Genomic DNA, 21226 nt, shown 5'->3' with positions numbered 1-21226 from the left:
CATTTATTTATTTTTATTTATTTATTTTTGGCTGCGTTGGGCCTTTGTTGCTGTGCACGGGCTTTCTCTAGTCGCGGCAAGCGGGGCTACTCATTGCAGTGCGCGGGCTTCTCATTGTGGTGGCTTCTCTTGTTGCGGAGCATGGGCTCTAGGCGCACGGGCTTCAGTAGTTGTGGCATGTGGGCTTCAGTAGTTGTGGCTCATGGGCTCTAGAGCGCAGGCTCAGTAGTTGTGGCTCACGGGCTTCGTTGCTGCACGGCATGTGGGATCCTCCTGGACCAGGGCCTGAACCGTGGCTCCTGCATTGGCAGGCGGATTCTTAATCGCTGCATCACCAGGGAAGCCCCTCCCGGTAGATCTTTGAGAGAGGAGAAATCACAGTCTCCTCTTTATCATAGACTACTTGGGAAGCTGAGTTTCTTAGCTTTCTTTACATAGTATTTCTCCTTTCTCTGTCCTCTTGAGGCAGTTTGGAGTTGTCCACCTTAAGGAATTCTTGTGCTTTCTAGTTTCCAACTTTTATTTCCTCAAGACTTTTCCCACCAGACATGAATAGCTATTGGCTTCTTTTCATTCTTGCTCTTGTCGTATCCCCAGCTCTCTGCCTTCACTAGAGCCAGTAATTAAACTAGCAATGGGGGGGAGGGGAGAAAGCAGGGGTGGGGAAAACAGGAGCCATGGAATTACAGTTTTGCTTCTTCCACCCCAACTTGCCTTAATACCCAGTGCAGCAATCCAAGCACTGTTGGAGCCCGGTGTCGTTGTCTGATGGAAGGGCCGCCTCGGGAGGCAGTGTAGTCCGTCACCTTTCAGTCAGCTGTTGGATCTGTCATGCGAGACCATCCATTCTGTACTCCACCTTCTTGTCCTCACTGTCATTCCTATTAAACTAGGTGGGAAATGGGCCCCCTCACCTGCTAATGTCTAATTAAGATGTTGCATTTTTATAAACATGTGATTTAATCTTATTCAGTGGTTGCAGTTTTTTTTAAGTTGATTTAGTTCATTTCCTTGAACATCATAGCTCATGACGTGTCAACTGGATTTGCCATTTGTGTCACTAAAGAGTTATGAGAAAAATACAAAGAGGAAAACAGCCCTTTGGAAACAATGGAAGGAAGAAAGTGAATTGAATTTAAATTACACATAGCAATCATTCAAAGTGTAATGCGGGACTTCCCTGGTGGCGCAGTGGTTAAGAATCAGCCTGCTGGTGCTGGGGACATGGGTTCGAGCCCTCGTCTGGGAAGATCCCACATGCCGCCCACGGAGCAACTAAGCCCGTGCGCCACAACTACTGAGCCTGCGCTCTAGAGCGCATGCGCCACAACTACTGAGCCCGTGTGCCACAACTACTGAGCCCGTGCGCCACAACTACTGAGCCCACACACCTAGAGCCCGTGCTCCACAACGAGAGAAGCCACCGCAGTGAGAAGCCCGTGCACTGAAACGAAGAGTAGCCCCCGCTCACCACAACTAGAGAAAGCCCGTGCACAGCAACAAAGCCCCAAACGCAGCCAAAAATAAATAAATAAATAATTTTTTTTAAAAGCTGAGATTTAGAAATTAGACACATTAAAAAAAAAGAAAGTGTAAGGAAGGTTTTAAAGGAGACCTAGCATGCATTCATACGTCCTTAAGAGTTTTCTTTTGGATAAGATGTTCTAACGTAAAATTATTGCTAGATAGCATAGGCTCACACTCCGTTTCTTAACACGTCAAACACTGTTGGATGGTAAAATGCATTCAGTTTCCTGTGTTTAGAAATTCCTTAAATGAAAGACATAAATTCCGCTTCAAGTTCATCTGAAAAAGAATAAAATTTAACCAAGTGTTTCTGGCTCCATTATTCTGGCTGGACTTCATTCAGAGCCGGTCCTAAAAAGGATTCTAAATTGCTGTAGGAAACTTGGATAGACTCTAATAAGAAAATAACTAATTTTCTTTATTTTTGATAATACACATTTCCTGATTTTCTTACAATGAACCTCATGTGGCTTTTGTTAAGAAGCACATCATTTTTTTAAATGCTTTATTATTTGTTTTTAGAACCTATAAACAAACCCATTTCTGGTAGTCTTATGTCCCTAAGATTTAAAAGTCATGACAGTATAATTATGATAGGAAGAAATATACTATGAGGTTTAAACAAGACTAGAAATAAATTAGCAAAACTTTTAATAATTATGTTGGTGAGTATATATAATTGAGTTGCTGACAAATAAATCAGATTTGAAAGCTAATGGACATGGTTGGCAAAATCATTTTCATATTGAATCACTGGAAAAAATATTCAGTGGCCCTGTTACTGTGAATTATATACTAAATTATAATGCATGTCCAATATTTTCCTTGTATATTCATGGACATTTATTTTTCCCCTGTATATTGAAAGATCATTTTAGCCAATTGTTTGAAAGTTAGAAATTGTTGGGTTTTGTTAATATATTAATTTTTAATGTATTTTTTTACAACTTTATTGGAGTATAATTGCTTCACAATGGTGTATCAGTTTCTGCTTTATAACAAAGTGAATCCGTTATACATATACATCTGTTCCCATATCCCTTCCCTCTTGCGTCTCCCTCCCTCCCACCCTCCCTATCCCACCCCTCCAGTCGGTCACAAAGCACCGAGCTGATCTCCCTGTGCTCTGCGGCTGCTTCCCACTATCTATCTACCTTATTTTTGGTAGTGTATATATGTCCATGCCTCTCTCTCACTTTGTCACAGCTTACCCTTCCCCCTCCCCATATCCTCAAGTCCATTCTCAAGTAGGTCTGTGTCTTTATTCCTGTTTTACCCCTAGGTTCTTCATGACATTTTTTTACCTTAAATTCCATATATATGTGTTAGCACATGGTATTTGTCTTTCTCTTTCTGACTTACTTCACTCTGTATGACAGACTCTAGGTCTATCCACCTCATTACAAATAGCTCAATTTCGTTTCTTTTTATGGCTGAGTAATATTCCATTGTATATATGTGCCACATTAAGAAGCACATCATTTTTAATTAAAAAATATTTTTTATCTGAGTTGGCTCAACTAAAGGGATAAAACCAAAAATACGACCATCATTGCTGCTGGGAACATTGACCTGATGAAAAACCAGACTGGCGTTCCCTGTGTCTGCTGAAGGTCTGACACGGTCCTTGGGAGAGAACTTGGTCTGAGTCGCCCTTGCCCATGTCCACCCCAATGTCATGCGTGGGTCTCCAGCCTGATGGTCCCACCTCTTCTGTTTCTCTGCATCTCCATCCATGACATTTCAAACAATCAGCCCCTACCAGTCATGCTGTATAGCTTTGAAAGCTGGAACTTCATGTGTTGTCTCTTTCTTTCCTGGGTCTCTCACTTCACCATCAAATGAACCCTTTTACTCCTTTAAGACATGTGGGTTGCCAATGAACCTTCCTTTGACCCTTGGGGTTGTTGCTCTTAACCAGAAATAAAAAGAGTTAAATTTATGTTTAAAATTTTTTATTTTTTAAATTGTGGTAAATACACAGGACATGACATTCACCATCTTCCCCATTCTAAAGCATACAATTCCGTGGCGTTCATGTACATTCGCATTACTGTGCGGCCGTCACCGCCATCCATCCGCAGGGCAGTAGAATTCTCATTCCACCATCAGGTAACTCAGCTGCCCCCAACCAGTTAGCTGTTAGGTGAGAGATGAGACTGGAATTGCCCAGGAGACCTTTTGTCTCTTAGGACGGGACGGCTAAGTCTTTAAAAGGTTCTGATGCATTTAATATGACACGTTCGCCAGAATAAATGTGCTCTTTTCTCCCTCTCTTTAAACAGCTCTGAGCAGCGGGTACCCTGTTCTACTTCTTACCACAGCTCTGGTTTGCACTCGGGTGACAGTGTCACAAAAGCAGGACCTCTGGGCCTTCCGGAAATAAGACAAGTGCCAACTGTTGTGATTGAATGTGATGACAATAAAGAAAATGTGCCTCACGAATCAGACTACGAAGACTCTTCCTGCCTGTACACAAGAGCAGAGGAGGAGGAAGAGGATGAGGATGACGACAGCTCGCTGTATACCAGTGGGTGCATCCAGACTCTTCGCTGAGGGTGGGAGGGGCGTGGCTGGCGGGAAGAGCTGCCCACCTCTGTGGGTTCTAATCTGAGGTCCGAGGTTACTGTTTCTTCATTAGTAAGACGAAAGGGTAACTGTCCTCTGAACAGCCTCAGAGCTCTAAAAATTACAACATCGTGCTACCATCTCTTGCCTCTTTAGATCTCTTTTTTTCTTTGATTGCTTCCCTTGGGATGCAACACCCCATCAATTAAAAAAAAAAAAGCGAGGAGAGGCACCATAAAATTCAATTCCAGTCTACAAAATATATAAAAATACTAACCATGGTATATGGAACAAATTCATTTTTAAGCATACCTCAACCACTGAACTTAAATTTCAGTGATCAGCTTTTTAATGTGTGAGCTTATATGATAGCAACCTTTTACCGACTGTGTGCCTGACAATATGCTAAGGTTTTATTCTCATCTACGTCTTACAACAATCAGGGGCATAAACTATTGCCCCATTTTACAGGTGAGGGGAGAAAATGGAGAGATAAGGGACTTGCCCAGAGACTCACGTCTACTAAGTGGCAGTGCTGAGAGTTGAAGCTGCCTGTGTCTCATTCCAAAACCCACGTTCTAAAAGCAGTGGCAAAAGAAGGAAGCTAAGTACTCACTCTATAAGATCCAAAGGAAGCCCCCAAACTTGCTGCTTCCCAGTCTCTTCCTCTTGCTTCACACTCACCAGGCTTCAGACAGCTCGCTAAACCTGAGTGATGGAAATAGTCCTGGTGTTGAGGAGAGAACCCTGGAGGGGCAGCCGAAGGCCCACATGGTCCATGAGGGAAGGAGCTGTTGCCCAGCCTCTGCTCACCGTTTCCTGCCCAGAGAATGGAACACTTTATACCAAGGTTTCTCAACCTTGGCACAAGTGACATCTTGGGCCAGATAATTCTTGGTCATGGCGGCTGCCCTGTGCATTGAAGGATGTTTGGTAGCATCCCTGGCCTCTACCCACTGGGTGCCGGTAGCACCCTCCCCAGCAAACTCCAGTATGACAACCAAAAATGTTTCTAGACTTTGCCAAATGTCCCTGGTGGGGGCAGAAATCACTCCTGATTGAGAATCATGGATTTATTTCAGATGTGAGGAAGCCCTGTTCTTGGTGGTCAGACCCTCTTATGCTAAAAAGAAAAGCAGACCCAGAATATTGCCTGTTTCCGTGAGCTGGCCCCCTCTCCCACCCAACGCGGACCCCACTTTGCCCAGCTTTACTTGCCTGTACCCTCCAGGCCCACTGTAGCTGATCTCTTTTGTCTCCTGTGATGCGCCCGCCTATCCATCACCTCTGAGCGTCCATGCACGCAGATGCCCACCAGCCTGCTGCCTGTTGGCCTCACTTATGCTGCACCTGCCGGCCGCCCCTCCTCCGTCCCTCCTCCGCCCTCTGCATTCTATTTTGCACTCCGCTGTCTGTCCCGCCCTCCTTTTTGATGTTGCCCACATGGGGGGGGGCGGGCAGTTCCTGGGGAGCACAGATCCAATCACAGGCTCTCCATGTGCCCCGCGCATGCCCAGCATACTGCGAGGCAGAAAGGACATGCTGATTGCAGGAACTGTACGAAAGTCACATACTATAGCTTTCCTCCTTTGACCGAGGTCTTGACCGCGCTCAGGTGTTGGGCTCTTATATCTGTCTCCCCGCCTCTCACCTTGTGGTCCACGGCTGTCCCTGGGGGGAGGCTTATTACCTCATGTCTCCCTTCCTGCAGGCTCCCTGGCCATGAAGGTGTGCAGGAAGGACTCCTTAGCCATCAAACTCAGCAACAGGCCCTCCAAGCGAGAGCTGGAAGAAAAGAACATCCTTCCAAGGCAGACGGATGAGGAGCGGCTGGAGCTCAGGCAGCAGATCGGCACCAAGCTCACCAGGTAGGATAGCGCAGCCCCCGGCTCCATGGATTTCCGTGCAAGAATTCAGTCTCCATCCTCAGATCTGTTTTGAGTGTCTCTGAAGAGCTCCCTGCAGAAAAAGTCCATGGAAAATATTCCATTTCTTCTGCAGGGTTGCTTTTATGATCCCCTCTTTCTCACTCATCAAAATCTTAGAAATGTCACTTGACTAAAGGTTCAAGCTGAGAGGAAGATTTCCAGGGAGAACAAGCACCTGTAGAACAATCCCCATCATTCAGTAGAATTGAGGACCTGTATACCTAGGCACTGTGGTTTGCTTAAGCACAAAGCAATCAAATAAATGGACATTTCTGCTAGACTGTGCAACTAGAAGACATCAGTGGTGGGTAAAGATGCCTCATTACTGAGCTGGGACTCTTCTTGAGTGATTGCCCCTATGAGTGGGTATTACAGACACAGGCAAAGCAGTATGTCATATTACTATGTTAAACACTTATGTGTGTATTTATAACCTAGTGCATCTTTATGTGGTGTTAGCTAACATCTGTGACACACTTATTAGCCAGGCATTCTTCTAAACGTTTTATGTGTGTTCATTCATTTAATCTTTGAGCTTCCCTATGAAATGGACATTTCTATGCCCATTTCACAGATGAGAACACGAGAGAGAACTTTAGTTACCTGCGTAATGTCAGACAGAATGGCTGTGGAGAGCTCCCTCTTGACCATATATGACGCTGCCTCTGTAATAATAGTCACCAGGTGAGCCCTCACTTTGGCCCAGGCACCGTGCTCATTGTTTGGATGCAGTGTGTAGAGGTCTCCTAGGGCTTCCTGCTGACTTTCCCACTTACTGCCCCATAGCCTCGTGTAAGTCACTTATTCTCTTCCCCTGTGTCTTCTGCCTTTATAAGATGGGGAGTTGTAAGAATTAAACAATATAAGTAAAGCACTTAAAACAGTCTCTCTAACTTCCTCTAGGGAGCCTGTCCCATGGTGGAGGAGCCTGACTGTTATACGCTCTTTCTTCTGTTGCAGTGAGATCTCTGTCCATGCATTTCCCACCCATGGGTCGTATTCCTTCTGCAGCTACCTCACTCCTCTTAACACACATGCTTTCGGGTACTTGGAGGCAACGATACTGGCTCCCCAAGTCTCCTTTCTTAACACTCCCTATAGCCACATTCTCTCTCTGGGTTTCAGTAGGTTGGCTGGATAGAGGTCTAGGCTGCTTCCTGAACCAGCTCATTCAATTTTACACCTGATACAAATAGGGCTCTCCACTGGGGGACTAGAAATAAGAGAAGAAGCAGACCCTCGACCCCAGCCCCTCTTCCCAAAAGTTCATCTCCATTATCCTTTGACTGGGACAAAGGAGCATGGGTATCTTTTATTCTAGTTCTTTCTCTCACTTCCATTTTCCCCGCTTTGTGACAGTATAAGCAGAGCCCCAGGATTGTGGGGAAAATTGAAAACTTCTCTGCAGATGTATGTGAGATGCCAACACATCTAGCTGCCCAAGGTGGCATGTTCTGTGGAGAGAGAGACAAAGGTGGGAGATATGGAAAGCAGATGTGTGCAGCTGGCCACTCTGCTTGTCCACCACAGAGCATCATCCACCTGGAGGAAACTGACAAAGTGAAAAAGGCCTTTGTCCCAGAACACACTCCTAAAAAGACACAGCCCAGCTTCTCATGCCTGAATCCATACCCGCATCCCACCACTATGAGCACGTGGCTATGGCAGTGACACAACCCAGAGGTGGGAAGAGACCTAGGCCACCCTGCACTGCAAGAAGTTCTCCGCATTTGAAGATTTATCCTTGGAAATCATCCCTTGCCCAACCTTTCCTCTTCTGACAGCACTTAAATACTGCTCAGGATTCATAAAATCCACTGCACGTTCACCATAGTGATGTCTGTTCCCAACCCTCGTTCACCCTGGTCAGTAGAAGAAGACACACTGACCAGGGAGAGAAAGATGGAGGTAGAGAGGACAGCACTGGGCATATTCCGAGTGTTGAGCTCTGAGTCCATTTCTTCTTTGTTCACTCTTTCAACTAGGGAGTTTATTTCCTTCTGGTGTAACTCTTGGCATCTCAGCCAGATTACAGGAACTGGACCTAAAGGAAAGGACATCAGGAGTGTTGAGCAGGTCAACATAGTTGTACAGAGTTCAGCCAATCTGGTGGGGAGGCCTGATCCACATCTCAAGGTCTTCTTTAGAAAGGAATTTTAAGGACTATTCTCTTTTGAATGAGAACCCAGCTTGGTGCTTCCAGCCACTCATTTATCCTGAAGCCAGGGCAGAATGAAGGAGAAATCTGAGAACCAGAAGGTGACCGTGGTAGAGAGAGAACTAATCTGAGGCCCAGAGCCTTGGCTTCTAGCTCTGGTTCTGAGGGTTTCCTAAGCAGGTGTTTGCTCACTCTGGGTCTACGTTTCCTAATCTGAGGGGATTCGATCATCTGATCACTTTGTGCAAACTGTGAACTTCATTATCATCCAAAGTAACTAAAAGTATGTAGGAATCTGTTGTAGAGTTTGCATGTCCGAAGCTACAAGGCTGCGGCTTTCTTTGGCTATTTGAGTTAGTAAGATGTACTGGAAATCTCAAGCTCTTTGAAAAGCCTACGGCCAAGTCTGCGGTCCTCATGGAGTGAGCAAGATAGAAAACATAATTTTAGTCTGACAGTTTTAATAGCATAAAAGAATAATGTAGCACTCCAAGAATAATCCCAAATTGGGGGAAGGGAGCAGAAACATCCAGTAAAATGATATCAAGTATTAAGGGAGAGTTTCTACCTAAGAATGCAAAAATATTGTTCTTCCAAAAATGTTTTCTCATTGATGCTATTGGGCAAACTCTCCTAAACCTCGGTCATCAAGTCATCTGGATGCTTTGATAGTAAATAACTGTCTTAACCAACCGCCATTTGAGAAGTGAGGGCTGCCCTTGAGACATGAATGTTGTCAGCTGGGTGTGCGTTTCTCTGCTCCGTATGTATACAGACTCAGGCCAGTTGCAGAGAGAACCAAGGGGTCAACACATCCATCCGCTGGGGTGTCCAAGGGATGAAATAGCAGAACTTCGACTTAAATTTATTTTATGTCATTCTTTTTAAATCGATTGTGTCTGTGTTATAATACACATATATATCAATGCAGTAGTATCAGTACTTGTATATAACTTATAAATAAAGAAATGGCATGTGTGGGGATACATGCTTAAAAAATTAAATTGACAGAGTTCTCAAGAAGCTTCAAGCCCACGGGTCTGAGGGTCCCTTCTCAGGGCTGCGTGAGCAGGTCCTTTCCTCTCCAAGGACCTCTAGTCCATGGAAATGTAGAGACTTCAGGGCCATCCCTCACCCCTCCAAAGCCCCCAAATGCAGGATGCTGCTGCTTTCTCTCTGAGTCTCGTCTCTGGGCCCTTCAATCTGAACTCTAGGAGGTGGTCAGCCTGTGTGATCTTAGCTCTCCAATCCACTTTCAGCTCCCTTCATTTACTAAGCTTTTTCCTCCCCTAAGATTAATATTCGACCCACATGACTCCATGTTATTTATTTGAAATACATCTTACTACCCCTCCTCCCACACACAAAAAATCATTATTTAAAAAATTAGACATGGAGCCATACTTCTCAGTGTTCATAGTGAGAGTGACCTCTTGATCAGCCAGGGGACAGCTGATATGGCCCTAAGCCACTTTCCAGCTTGGGGCATTGATTGGTTGAAGAAATGACCCCCCCCCAACTAAAGGATGGCGCTCAAGGCCATTGGGAATGGGGTTTTGAGGGACTAAATAGAAGTCTGATGCCTAAAGGAGTTGTTCTTTTGCTTCTGAAACATCCTTTAGAAAGTGAATCATCCTGTAAGTCACTAAGACTCCTTATTTTTTAAAAAGGAGCTAAGACCCTGAAACGTGATCTGTTCTTGGTTACTCAACAGCCTGTGAGCCTAAGCCTCCTCTTCGGAACAGCCAGCCTTTCAGACCCAGCTGTCCAGTCCTCTCCAACTGAGGTCCCCTCCCTCAGTCCCCTCCAATACCTTCTGTAAGGTTTGGACCAGACGGGGAGAGAAAGCCTGGGAAGGACAATAAAATGGGAGGTGCCTTGCAGTATATGTAGGAGTATATAATCTAAATTAAGCTCAGGAATAAATAAGGATTGGGGCAATCTGCCTCTGTGACATACTTGTTCCCCTAAAATATCTCTTCACCCTTAAAATATCCATGTCCCACTCAGGGGTGAACTGCCATCATCTTTTTTTTTTCTTTTTTTTAAATTTATTTCTATTATTTTTTATACAGCAGGTTGTCATCATCTTTTTTGCAATCATGGTTGACCACAGTGTTTTCAGCATCCCTCTGAGCTGAAGCAGGCATAGCCCCATCTTAAAATGGGAAGCATCCCTATGGGGAAACTCTTTGGAAACCTTGCTGGGTTTTGGAAAGGATGTTTCTCCTTGTAATGTCCTTTTCCTAGACCAGACATAGCTGGTGATTCAGGCCACTCACCTATGATTCTTACCAACAATCAAAGGAGATGCTGACTTAATTTCAGCTACTGGGAGTATTCGTTTTCTAGGGCTACCATAACAAAGTACCACAAACTGAGTGGCTTCCACAACAAAAATGTATGGTCTCACAGTTCTGGAGCCTGGAAGTCTGAAATCAAGGTGTCGGCAGGGTTGGTTCCTTCTAAGGGCCATGAGGGAGAATCTGTTCCAGGCTCCTCCCCTGGCTTCTGGTGGTTCACTGACAGTCTTTGGCCTTCCTGGTCTCTGCCTTTATCTTCTGCTGGTGTGTGTATCTCTGTGTCCATATTTCCCCTTTTTATAAGGAAACCAGTCATCTTAGATTAAGGTCCAACCCTCATCCCCTTGTTTTAACTTGATGACCTCTGTAAAGACCCTATCTCCAGATAAGTTCACACTCTGAGATGCTGGGGGTTAGGACTTTGACATTTGTATTTTGGGGAGATACAATTCAACCCATACCATTTGGGGAAGCATAAAGTCGGTCTACCTAGAAAAGGAGCCACAAACTCAAATGCACACCTGGGGCCAGGCAGGTATTGAACATAAGGGAAGCGGCGGCTCTAAGACTGTTAACAGGGAGTGCTGGGAACTGGGGTGAGATGGAAAATCCATCCTTTATCAAAAGGGGTCACCACTCTTCAGCTTCAGTCCCCTGTTGTTGTGGAGAAATGAAAGACCAGTTTGTCAGATCTTATTAAAAAAAAACTGGATTTTTTTTAAATGAAAATTCCGAATTTTTTAAACATTGGACAGACCAAGCAAAATATAATTATGGATTAAGTTTAGCCCCGGGATCATGTCTCAGCCTGTGCCCCCTGGATATAATCTCTGACCTGGAAACCATAGGTTTTCCTATCTACAGTATAGTCCTAAATTCTATGGGCATGCACTGTACACTTTGATGACATGAGATAGAACTCTTCCACGTGTGGTGTCAGTGTGAGCATGTGCATGTGTCTTTCTGTAGCAGTTGGAAATTAACATCTTCTAGGATCCAAATTAATTTGAATGTGGTTATGTAGATTAATCACTAAAGCAATATACTCTTCCTAAAAAGAACTTTGACCCAGCTTTCAGGAATTTAGTCAGTTGGTTTTCAGAGTGTTTGTAAGTGACTATGGAAAAACACATTAAGTTGAATGAAGAAATTGGTTGACATAGCTGTCACTGCTTTCTTTTCCTTAATGCGTGTTGAGTCTGGGAATCAGAAGGATTTAAGGTTAAAGCACTGGTAATTGTTGATAGTTTGAATCTATACATACAGCATGAGATCCACACCAAGCATCATACGGCAGATCAGATGTAGGACCCGCCTTTGAAGATTACCAGAATTCTCCCTGTTCTTTCCTCCTTGGTATCTACGACTGCCACCCCTTAAATAGCTGTTGTCTTTGCGGTGGCAGGGGTGTGGGGAATGAGATAGGGGAGGTGGAAAAGTGATGACCTCATCATCCCCATGAAACCTAATGTGTTATTCTCTCTTATTCAGAATTTAATATGCTAGAAAGAAAGAGTATTCTAAATCTGTATTTTTTTTTTGCGGTACGCAGGCCTCTCACTGTTGTGGCCTCTCCCATTGCGGAGCACAGGCTCCGGACGCACAGGCTCAGCGGCCATGGCTCACGGGCCCAGCCACTCCTAAATCTGTATTTTATGCTCCTAAGTAGTTCACACTATAGGCAGAATATAAAATAATATGTACAGAGGATTATGTGCTGCTTTAAATCATAATATAATGTTCAAGGGAGAAACTTGAAATCCATTTTTCATGCTTATAGCACAGACAATAAAATGCAGTAGTCCTGACTTCTGACTGTAGCTTGCATACTGTTAATGGTTTGGGAAAATCAGTGTAATGAGTCTCGATACACCGAAGCCTAGTTCCAAGGTGGCAGATGGTATCTCCCCCCAGATCTAAGGGCTGATGGCTAAGTGTGAGCTGCTACCTTCCCAGGCTAGGTAATTTCTTCTGCTGCGAAAGCACTTTCTAAAAAAAAGGAATAACAATCAAAGGCTCTATGAATTCAATTCACCTTTGGCTGACTGAGGGGGCCCTGGACGTGTGTCCCTGTGAATCACTTGAAAGAAAGAAGGGAGGAAACTAGACTCGAGTGAAGTTTCGGAGGAGCTTCCTTGTCCACCTGGCTTTTGCAGCCTTGCAGCAGCCTCTGCAGCCTCCTCATCACCCCTTTGACGGTGATGAAGGCTGGAGTGGAGAGGGGACCAGAGAGGAGAGAGGAGCGGCCAGAGGGCACTTGTGTCCGCGCATCTTCACATCCGCAAAGCCTGGGAGGGAATGGCTCAGGTCAGTGGGCTTTTTCTGTGGATTCTGAACCCTCCCATGAACAAAACTGAAATTAAGTACCAGTCACCAAGCCTGAACTGAGTGACCAGAACAAGCTAAATCAGGGTGAAATATGATGAGGATGGAGTTGTTGAATCCTGCATCATTTGCATAACAAACATGTGGAATCTTTGAGCAGCTCAGTTGCTTTCAGATCATTTGACATCTCCCATTAACTCACTGGGCAAAATAGAAAATCCTCTCTTAAAAGCCCTCCAGAACGGCTGACATCTTCTGAAAGGTGCTGAGTTGAGTCGAGGCTACAGCGTGACCTGACTGATAGAAAGTTAAGGGCAACTACACATCTGTTTCTGTTTGTTTGTTTTTGCTGATTGCCATTCTTTTATATTTTTTTTTGAATTTTATTTATTTATTTTTTATACAGCAGGTTCTTATTAGTTATCTGTTTTCTACATATTAGTGTATACATGTCAATCCCAGTCTCCCAATTCATCCCACCCCCTCACCCCCCGCTTTCCCCGCTTGGTGTCCATACGTTTGTTCTCTACATCTGTGTCTCTATTTCTGCCCTGCAGACCGGTTCATCTGTACCATTTTTCTAGATTCCACATATATGCATTAATATACGATATTTGTTTTTCTGACTTACTTCACTCTGTATGACAGTCTCTAGGTCCATCCACTTCTCTACAAGTGACCCAGTTTCATTCCTTTTTATGGCTGAGTAGTATTCCTTTGTATATATGTACCACATCTTCTTTATCCATTCATCTGTCGATAGGCATTTAGCTTGCTTCCATGACCTGGCTATTGTAAATAATGCTGCAGTGAACACTGGGGTGCATGTGTCTTTTTGAATTATGGTTTTCTCTGGGTATATGCCCAGTAATGGGATCGCTGGGTCATATGGTAGTTCTATTTTTAGTTTTTTAAGGAACCTCCATACTGTTCTCCATAGTAGCTGAATCAATTTACATTCCCACCAACAGTGCAAGAGGGTTCCCTTTTCTCCACACCCTCTCCAGCATTTGTTGTTTGTAGATTTTCTGATGATGCCCATTCTAACCGGTGCGAGGTGATACCTCATTGTAGTTTTGATTTGTATTTCTCTAATAATTCGTGATGTTGAGCATCTTTTCATGTGCCTCTTGGTCATCTGTATGCCTTCTTTGGAGAAATGTCTATTTAGGTCTTCTGCCCATTTTTGGATTGGGTTGTTTGTTTTTTAATACTGAGCTGCATGAGCTGTTTATATATTTTGGAGATAATCCTTTGTCTGTTGATTCATTTGCAAAGATTTTCTCCCATTCTGAGGTAGAATGATATGCTAATTAATTTGATTGTGGTCATCATTTCACAATATAGACATATATGAAAACATCCCATCGTACACCTTAAATATACAAAATTTTCATTTGGCAAAAACAACAATAAATAAAAGGCTTTTCACGTTGGCTGAGGGAAGGAGGTAGCCAGCTGGCAGTTGCTGTGCAGAGTCATGGTTTAATCTGAAGGGGGCAGATCACGTGGAAAGTTTGTTTGGGTCTGTGCTGAGGCCAACCTCACTACATGCCCATGATCTGTGTCAGTGAATGGACTGCTCCTGGGGGCCAGGAGATCAAAATAATCTCCATTAGAGAAAAATGAGACCCAAAATAAACATTGCTTATGTTTAAAGAAAAAACTAGCTTGAGTACAACTGGGAGATCTCAGAAAGGAACAGTGGACGTTGAGCTGAATAAGTTTGTTTTCTATGGGTTTAAGGTTCACTTTTCAGGGAAACAAGTTACTAAGGGAGACCATGGAACCTCAACAAACTGATTCTGTTGGAATTCTATTAGAATTGATGCTGCACAACACTGTGTGAGGTATCATTTAAAAGGGAGCTGGAGGGAACTCCCTGGCGGTCCAGTGGTTAGGGCTCAGTGCTTCCATTGCAGGGGCCATGTGTTCGATTCCTGGTTGGGGAACTCGGATCCCACAAGCCCTGACATGTGGCCAGAAAAAAAAAAAGGTAGCTGGATAATCATCCTTCAAAGAGATTAGTCAAGGTTACCCATTGTTCTCTGTTTTAGCCTGGGAAAGAGATGCTGATGGCAGGTTCTGTGGGGAAAGTGTGGGTCCTTCTGGACCACATTCTTTTATTGGTGGGAATGTATTTTAGACTGTTTCTCTTTCCATTTTTTTTCCTTTAAATGTTCCTGGAAGAATGGGGATGGGACAGGGCTCTGGATAATTTAATCACTGAATAATCTAAACATTTATGTGTTAATAGGAACAACTTCAACTTGACTTGTCAGACCATTTTTCTTGTAATATATTTTTTTTCTTTCCTACAATCTTTTGATCCCTCTATAAACTAAAGCAGTCATAAGGATGTGTCCTTGCTGTCATACTTTTATTCATGAAAGGAGCTCTCAAAGCCATTTGTGAATCTACTGGGAGGCAATGAATAAACAATGAGTTAAATCATCTTATGAAGCACCAAACTTTGGTTGAAAGATGATTCTGTCGCATGGAATAGTACTTCAAAATCTGGTCTGGTGCTTTCAGATTAGCTTATTTGGAGTTTTCTTTTTCCCACAGTGAGCTTTGTACCTATATCACAAGGAGTCTATTTGTGAGTTTCTTTACCTCCTTCACAATTGCATCTTCTGAATGTGAAGAAGTATAGAATAGAGCACTTTAGAACTTCAGTGGACACTCACGATCACTGCCTCCAGCACCCTTAATTTTACAGTTAAAGAAACTGAGGCCAAAATAAATTAAGCTGCTAGCCAAGTTCGTATAGTTATCTGGCTACACTGGGATCTGAAACCGAGACCTCTGACCCCAGCCAGTGCTAAAAATTAATATCCCCCAGAAAGGGGAGAAATGTATTCACTTCTCACCGGAAGAAACAGGCCAGTTATTTGTTAGAAAGTATGACAAGTCATAGATCTCAGTTGATTTTCTCAATTCATGTCTGAAAGAGAGAGAAATGACTCAAAGGTTTTGAATTAAATCTTTAAGAAACATTTTCAGAAGTCAAAAAGCCCATGAATAAGGAATCTGTGAATTCTCTCATAGGGAGTTTCTTTCATGGGCACTGTTTCCTCCACAATCCCACGTAGCTAAAAGAACATTTAAATTAAGTGCCCAAGTGAGAGACATTTCCCCATCTTAATAGTTAATCACAGCTGAGAAAATCTCGTTAATAATTTTTGAAGACTGATCAGGTACTTTTGAAGATTCTGTATCTGCTGCCTTAGTTTGGAGTTGGCCTGTTCTAGTGATTCTGTCCTTCAGATGATAAATGAAGCTCTAATCCGTTATACTTAGAAAGATTTTTTTGATCTTTGTTTCAATGATGAAGTTGGCATTTCTAGTCTCCAGGATAATTTCCATGGTATGTAGAGTACTTTCTCCCTAATCCACCAACTTTGGCTGCAGGTTTGACTGAAGGTGATTTTTCAACAGCTCCCCTTAGAGCTTGCACACAGTCCTGAATATTTAAATAGCAGAACTGGATTACAGCTGAGACATTTGCGCAACAGTTGTTTTTCATAGGTCCCCTCACATCTTTGTTTACTGGCAAAAGAACCCCCTAACTCGCATGCAAAATGCTAATAAGAGTAATTCATTTTATTTATCTTCATTATATTCATTTCACTCTTCTTGGTTTAGAATGCAAAGATTTTTAGAATAGCCTTGAAAATTGCATATATGCTAACTAAACAGTCATTTTTTTGACAGAATAGAAACAGGAAAATCATCCAAAGATACAAACCCTGGAAAATCGCTTTTCCCTCTGATTCCGAAGGCAATTTCTTTGAAATATAAGTGAATACGCTTCTATTTTAGGAAGTGTGATCATGAAAATTTTATGTTCTGTGCCCACTGAACCATTAAAACAATAGTTCTTCAAAACGGGCAGCCTTATTAGTGCCTTTGAAAAAAACAGCAGGCAGACAGATAAATACTGGATACCGACAGGTGATCAGTGTGTCGAAAAGAGCTTTACCTACGGTAAATCCAAGCCTCCTTTGGACTCTTATGATTTTCCTTGTGTTGCTCATCTTCGTATTGTAACTTATCAAGCGCCCCCTTGAAAGATGCTGAGAGAGGTCATTACATCTTCCTGTGAGTTAAAATGAGAGCTGCCCTCCCCAAATTTGATTGAACCAATGAGGCTGCCATCTGCACATTCCACCCCAAGCCACCCAGGCAACGTCCCATCCACGGGACGCCTTCAGCACACCCTCCTTGAGTGACCTGGCACTTCCTTTAGATTCGCAGAAGCTGAGTGAGGTTGAGTGGGTACCTTCTGCCTGGAGCCTGCTATGTCCACGCAGCACATCCTCGGAGCATTTCTCCATCTCATTTCTCTCGCGCGTTACCCTCTCTCTTCACAGTCTTTAACCACATGTAGCCATTTGGGGCCACAGCCTATGAAATCTGATTCTCACCCCCACAGTCAGCAGCAGCACCTGGATAATACTCAGGCGTTTCCCACGAAGGAGCTGTAAATTCATACAACTTTGTCCAGGCAGAAATAAAATAAGCTTATTCATTTTTTTTTAAAAAAGCATATATATAATGTCAGGTTTAGCCTACCTAAGAAAGTAGCTTAAATTTGTCCTGCATTTACATTGTGTGTTATGTGGTATGTTTCCTAATTGATTAATAATAGAATGCTGATGTATGTATGCACACACACACTCACACACACAAACACACACGAGAGAAAAGGATATAGCCTACTGTTAGATATGTGCTATGAATTCATGGTTTCTTTTTGGGAACATACTTGAGGGGATACAGTCTCTTCTTACAAGCTATCTGTCTCCCAATCCATTGTATAGATAAGGCCAAGAAGTTAGTAAAAGCGTTTATATTTGTTTCCTGTATAGTCAAGGTAAAGTCAGTTGAAGCAGCCATATCACGCTCCATTTTTACATTCTTTTTCTTCTTTGCCTTTCCCATATTATAGATGCTTTCCTAGACAAATAAACCCATTCCTTATTAGAACTCCATTTTTCCTGATTCTTTTAGAATTAACAAATAGATTTTCAAAAAATGCAAAAGTGCAAATCCAAACTGGTTAGACATTCCTAAAATCCACCATGCTGCTGGGGGAAAAAGATGTATATGTGTATATGTGTGTGTGTGTGTATACACACATACATACATATATGTGTATATATATACATATATATGATGTCTGTTACATCATATATATGTATTTTATGAAACATTATCATGGTTAAGCACTTCTAATTTAATGAGGATACCTATATTCTTTACCACTCTTGTTCTACAGGACTATTGGTTTTAAAATGAAGCTTTATGTTAAAGTTGTGGAGTCATAGATCAGGAAACAGTATGGAAATGAGACTTTTAACAAAGGAGAATTATAGAAAACCTTGCAAAATCAGATGATCAAAATCCCCTCTACTGGAGCATCTAGGACTCTTTGGAGGTTTTTTGTATTTTCATCTCCAGGTTTCTAAACAGCGTGAAATCTCATCTGAACTGGAGTTGTGATTTGTTCCAGAAATAGGGGCTCAGAAGAGGCCCTGAGAGGCAGCTGTAGGAGAATAGCTGTAGTCCTGTTGAATGAAGAGGAGAGAAGGGGCTGGGGATTCTTGACAGCTGTCTCCCAGCCTCTGTCTCACATAAGACCCTTCAGCCTGTCCTTTGGACGTGCTGATGGCCCCAAGATGACAAATTGGCCTTTGGGGGGAACAGGAAAAGAGCATGAGCTGCACAGACCCTGTAGGTCCTGGAGTCGTCCAGGTGTCATAGTCAGAGCAGGCACAAGAGGAGGCATCAGGGGACCTACTTCCAACTTTCCATCCCTTGCCTTGCTTTGGAAAGTAGTCAAGCGTTTTGTACATTGTTTATTGATGCCCAACAAAGCAAGGCATTGGGGAAATCTGGAACCACAGTATTTTGTGGATGAATGAGTGGATGAATAAGTATATATTCTTATGACATTTCTGTATTGTCTAGACTGCACAAGTCATCCTAACCAGGATGACTGTCCTGGTTAGTATCATGTCCTGGACATGATACTGTCCAGGACAGTCACTCAGCAGTGAACCCCGGAGTTTCCTCTTTTCATTTGACTCACTTTTTGTCCTTGTTCCAGAGATCTGTTCAGCAGAAGCAATATTCTTTAAAGAAGTAAGGACAAGAAGTACAGGGGTACCTGGGGGAAAGCTCAAGTTAAGAAAAGAATATCCAGATGCCTGTGCCCTTGTTCTCACACTTGAATATGTATGCAGATCTCCTGAAGATCCGTATGCCGTCATGTCCTGTGTTTAAACAACACAGCCTGCTGGGTTCCACCCAGGCGTTCCTAATTCAGTAGGTCTGGCGCCCAGGAGTTTGCCACAGTTAAGGAGTTCCCAGCTACTGCTGAAAAATGACCTAGGAAGCTTTCAAAAGTATATTAACAGTGCTTTACCCTCAGATATTCTGATTTAATTGGTCAAGAGCGTGGCCCAGCCATCAGTATTTTTTAAGGTAATATAGGTTATTCTAATGTGCTACAAGATTGAGAACCACTGACTCAGAAACCATGGAAATGGCAGAGATCAGGAGAATAGACAAAATGCTATAGGAAGAGGACCAAAGATGAGCTTGAAGTTAACAACTTGAGGATGTTTTTTGTTCCCACTTGACTAGTGAGGTATGTGGTGCTTAGGGGCTGTACTGATGCACTTGTTTTTCCCACTCTTAGTCTTTTGCCTTGACCTCTTACCAGATCATACTAAACTTGTTGAAGATTCTGATGGAAGGTTATTTAAAAATGCTTTGTGTGGGCTTCCCTGGTGGCACAGTGGTTGAGAGTCCGCCTGCCGATGCAGGGGACACGGATTCATGTCCCGGTCCGGGAAGATCCCACATGCCGTGGAGCGGCTGGGCCCGTGAGCCATGGCCACTGAGCCTGCGTGTCCGGAGCCTGTGCTCTGCAACGGGAGAGGCCACAACAGTGAGAGGCCCGTGTATCGCAAAAAAAAAAAAAATGCTTTGTGTTCCTAGGGAGAATGTTAACTTTTACAGTAGAGCTATCTATTGAAGGATTAAAAACAAAGGCCAAATTTCAGTTTTTATGTTTTGGGAAGAGGTTAAGGACAAAAGATGAAACACAGTATATATTTGATGGCAGAATTTTATCATGTCATCCACACCCAGTCGTTCTTGTTAATACTGTTAGTTGTTATGCTTAGCTCTGACTGAAGGCCTAGACCAGTGTCTGGTATGTAATGGACAGATGGACGGCTGGATGGACAGACAGATAAGATTAAGCCAAAGGTGACCAAGTCTCCTCAGTCACTTTAAAGTAGAATAGAGGACATTTCTTTTTATCCCCACATTCCTTATCTTTTGACATCACATTGTTTTAGCATTTCTTTTGGTTGATTCTTCATGTAAACATGGCCTTATTGAGATGAGTGTATTCTTAGGTTAACTTCTTTAACTCTCTAATTTCTATTGTAACAACTCACATACTCTTTCAAAGTAAAATCTTCCTGATTGCTCATTTGGAGCTTATATCTAATAATCTTAAGAAGACTAAAAGTATTCAGGCCATAGGCTCTCAGTTTTTGTGCTGTTTGTTTTAGTTTGATGCCATGCAACACACATAGTCCCATTGTTTTTCCCAAACTGATTTCATCTCAACACGACCAGCATTATTCCAATGTTGTTTCTGGTTTTATTCCTTACAATATTTTATCTTTGCCATGGGGCTTCACACTTGGGGCCACAGCCTCCAGTGAATAAAGCCAAAACCATTTCTCTCTTAAGAGTAACCTGTTTAGGGCTTCCCTGGTGGCGCAGTGGTTGAGAGTCCACCTGCCGATGCAGGGGACACGGGTTCATGCCCCGGTCTGGGAAGATCCCACGTGCCGCGGAGTGGCTGGGCCCGTGAGCCATGGCCGCTGGGCCTGCGCATCCGGAGCCTGTGCTCCACAACGGGAGAGGCCACAGCAGTGAGAGGCCCGCGTACCACAAAAATAAAAAAAAAAGAGTAACCTGTTTAGCTAGTTGAGGTGAGAGATGTTTTTTCAAGTTGCCAGAAATAACATTTCATACTTTATACTTAATTTTAAAGGGGACTTTCACATCTTCTTCTCATTCGGTTCTCTCAGGCTAGATGGTTGTTATGGCTGTTTGTCATTTGGCGAAACTCAGGTGCAGGGAGAGGTGAAGCGCTGTGATGTACCCAGGGGGCCTCTGGCTAACGGTGGACGTAGGCCAGGCGGGCAGGGCTCCGAATCCCAGTCCAGTTTCCCCAGCCTGTGCTCTTTTTTATGCCGTAGCCAGGCTATTGGTTAACAGCTTGAGGGGAATGAGGAGGAGGGGAAAAACGTGGAAAATTATTGACTCAAATTCCCGGAAATCAACTTTTCAATCAACAGTTTTAAAAGTCGTGCTGCCTCAGT

General features: G+C 43.3%; 1 protein-coding gene across 3 annotated transcripts in view; it reads left to right on the top strand.

The window, feature by feature from the left end:
• The window catches only part of PHACTR1 (phosphatase and actin regulator 1), a 248428-nt gene that overhangs the window by 199802 nt on the left and 27400 nt on the right, over positions 1-21226 (top strand). For all 3 annotated transcript variants that reach the window (XM_082637352.1, XM_082637350.1, XM_082637351.1), the window contains 2 exons: positions 3813-4057; positions 5807-5963. In XM_082637352.1, the coding sequence (XP_082493478.1) occupies positions 3813-4057; positions 5807-5963 (402 nt within the window). The remainder of the gene's footprint in view (positions 1-3812; positions 4058-5806; positions 5964-21226) is intronic.

The sequence above is a fragment of the Mesoplodon mirus genome, assembly GCF_964341445.2.
Source record: "Mesoplodon mirus genome assembly, chromosome: 12".
NCBI lineage: Eukaryota > Metazoa > Chordata > Mammalia > Artiodactyla > Ziphiidae > Mesoplodon > Mesoplodon mirus.
Note: the sequence above shows the minus strand (reverse complement) of the source record. Positions and strands in the feature narration are given on the sequence as shown.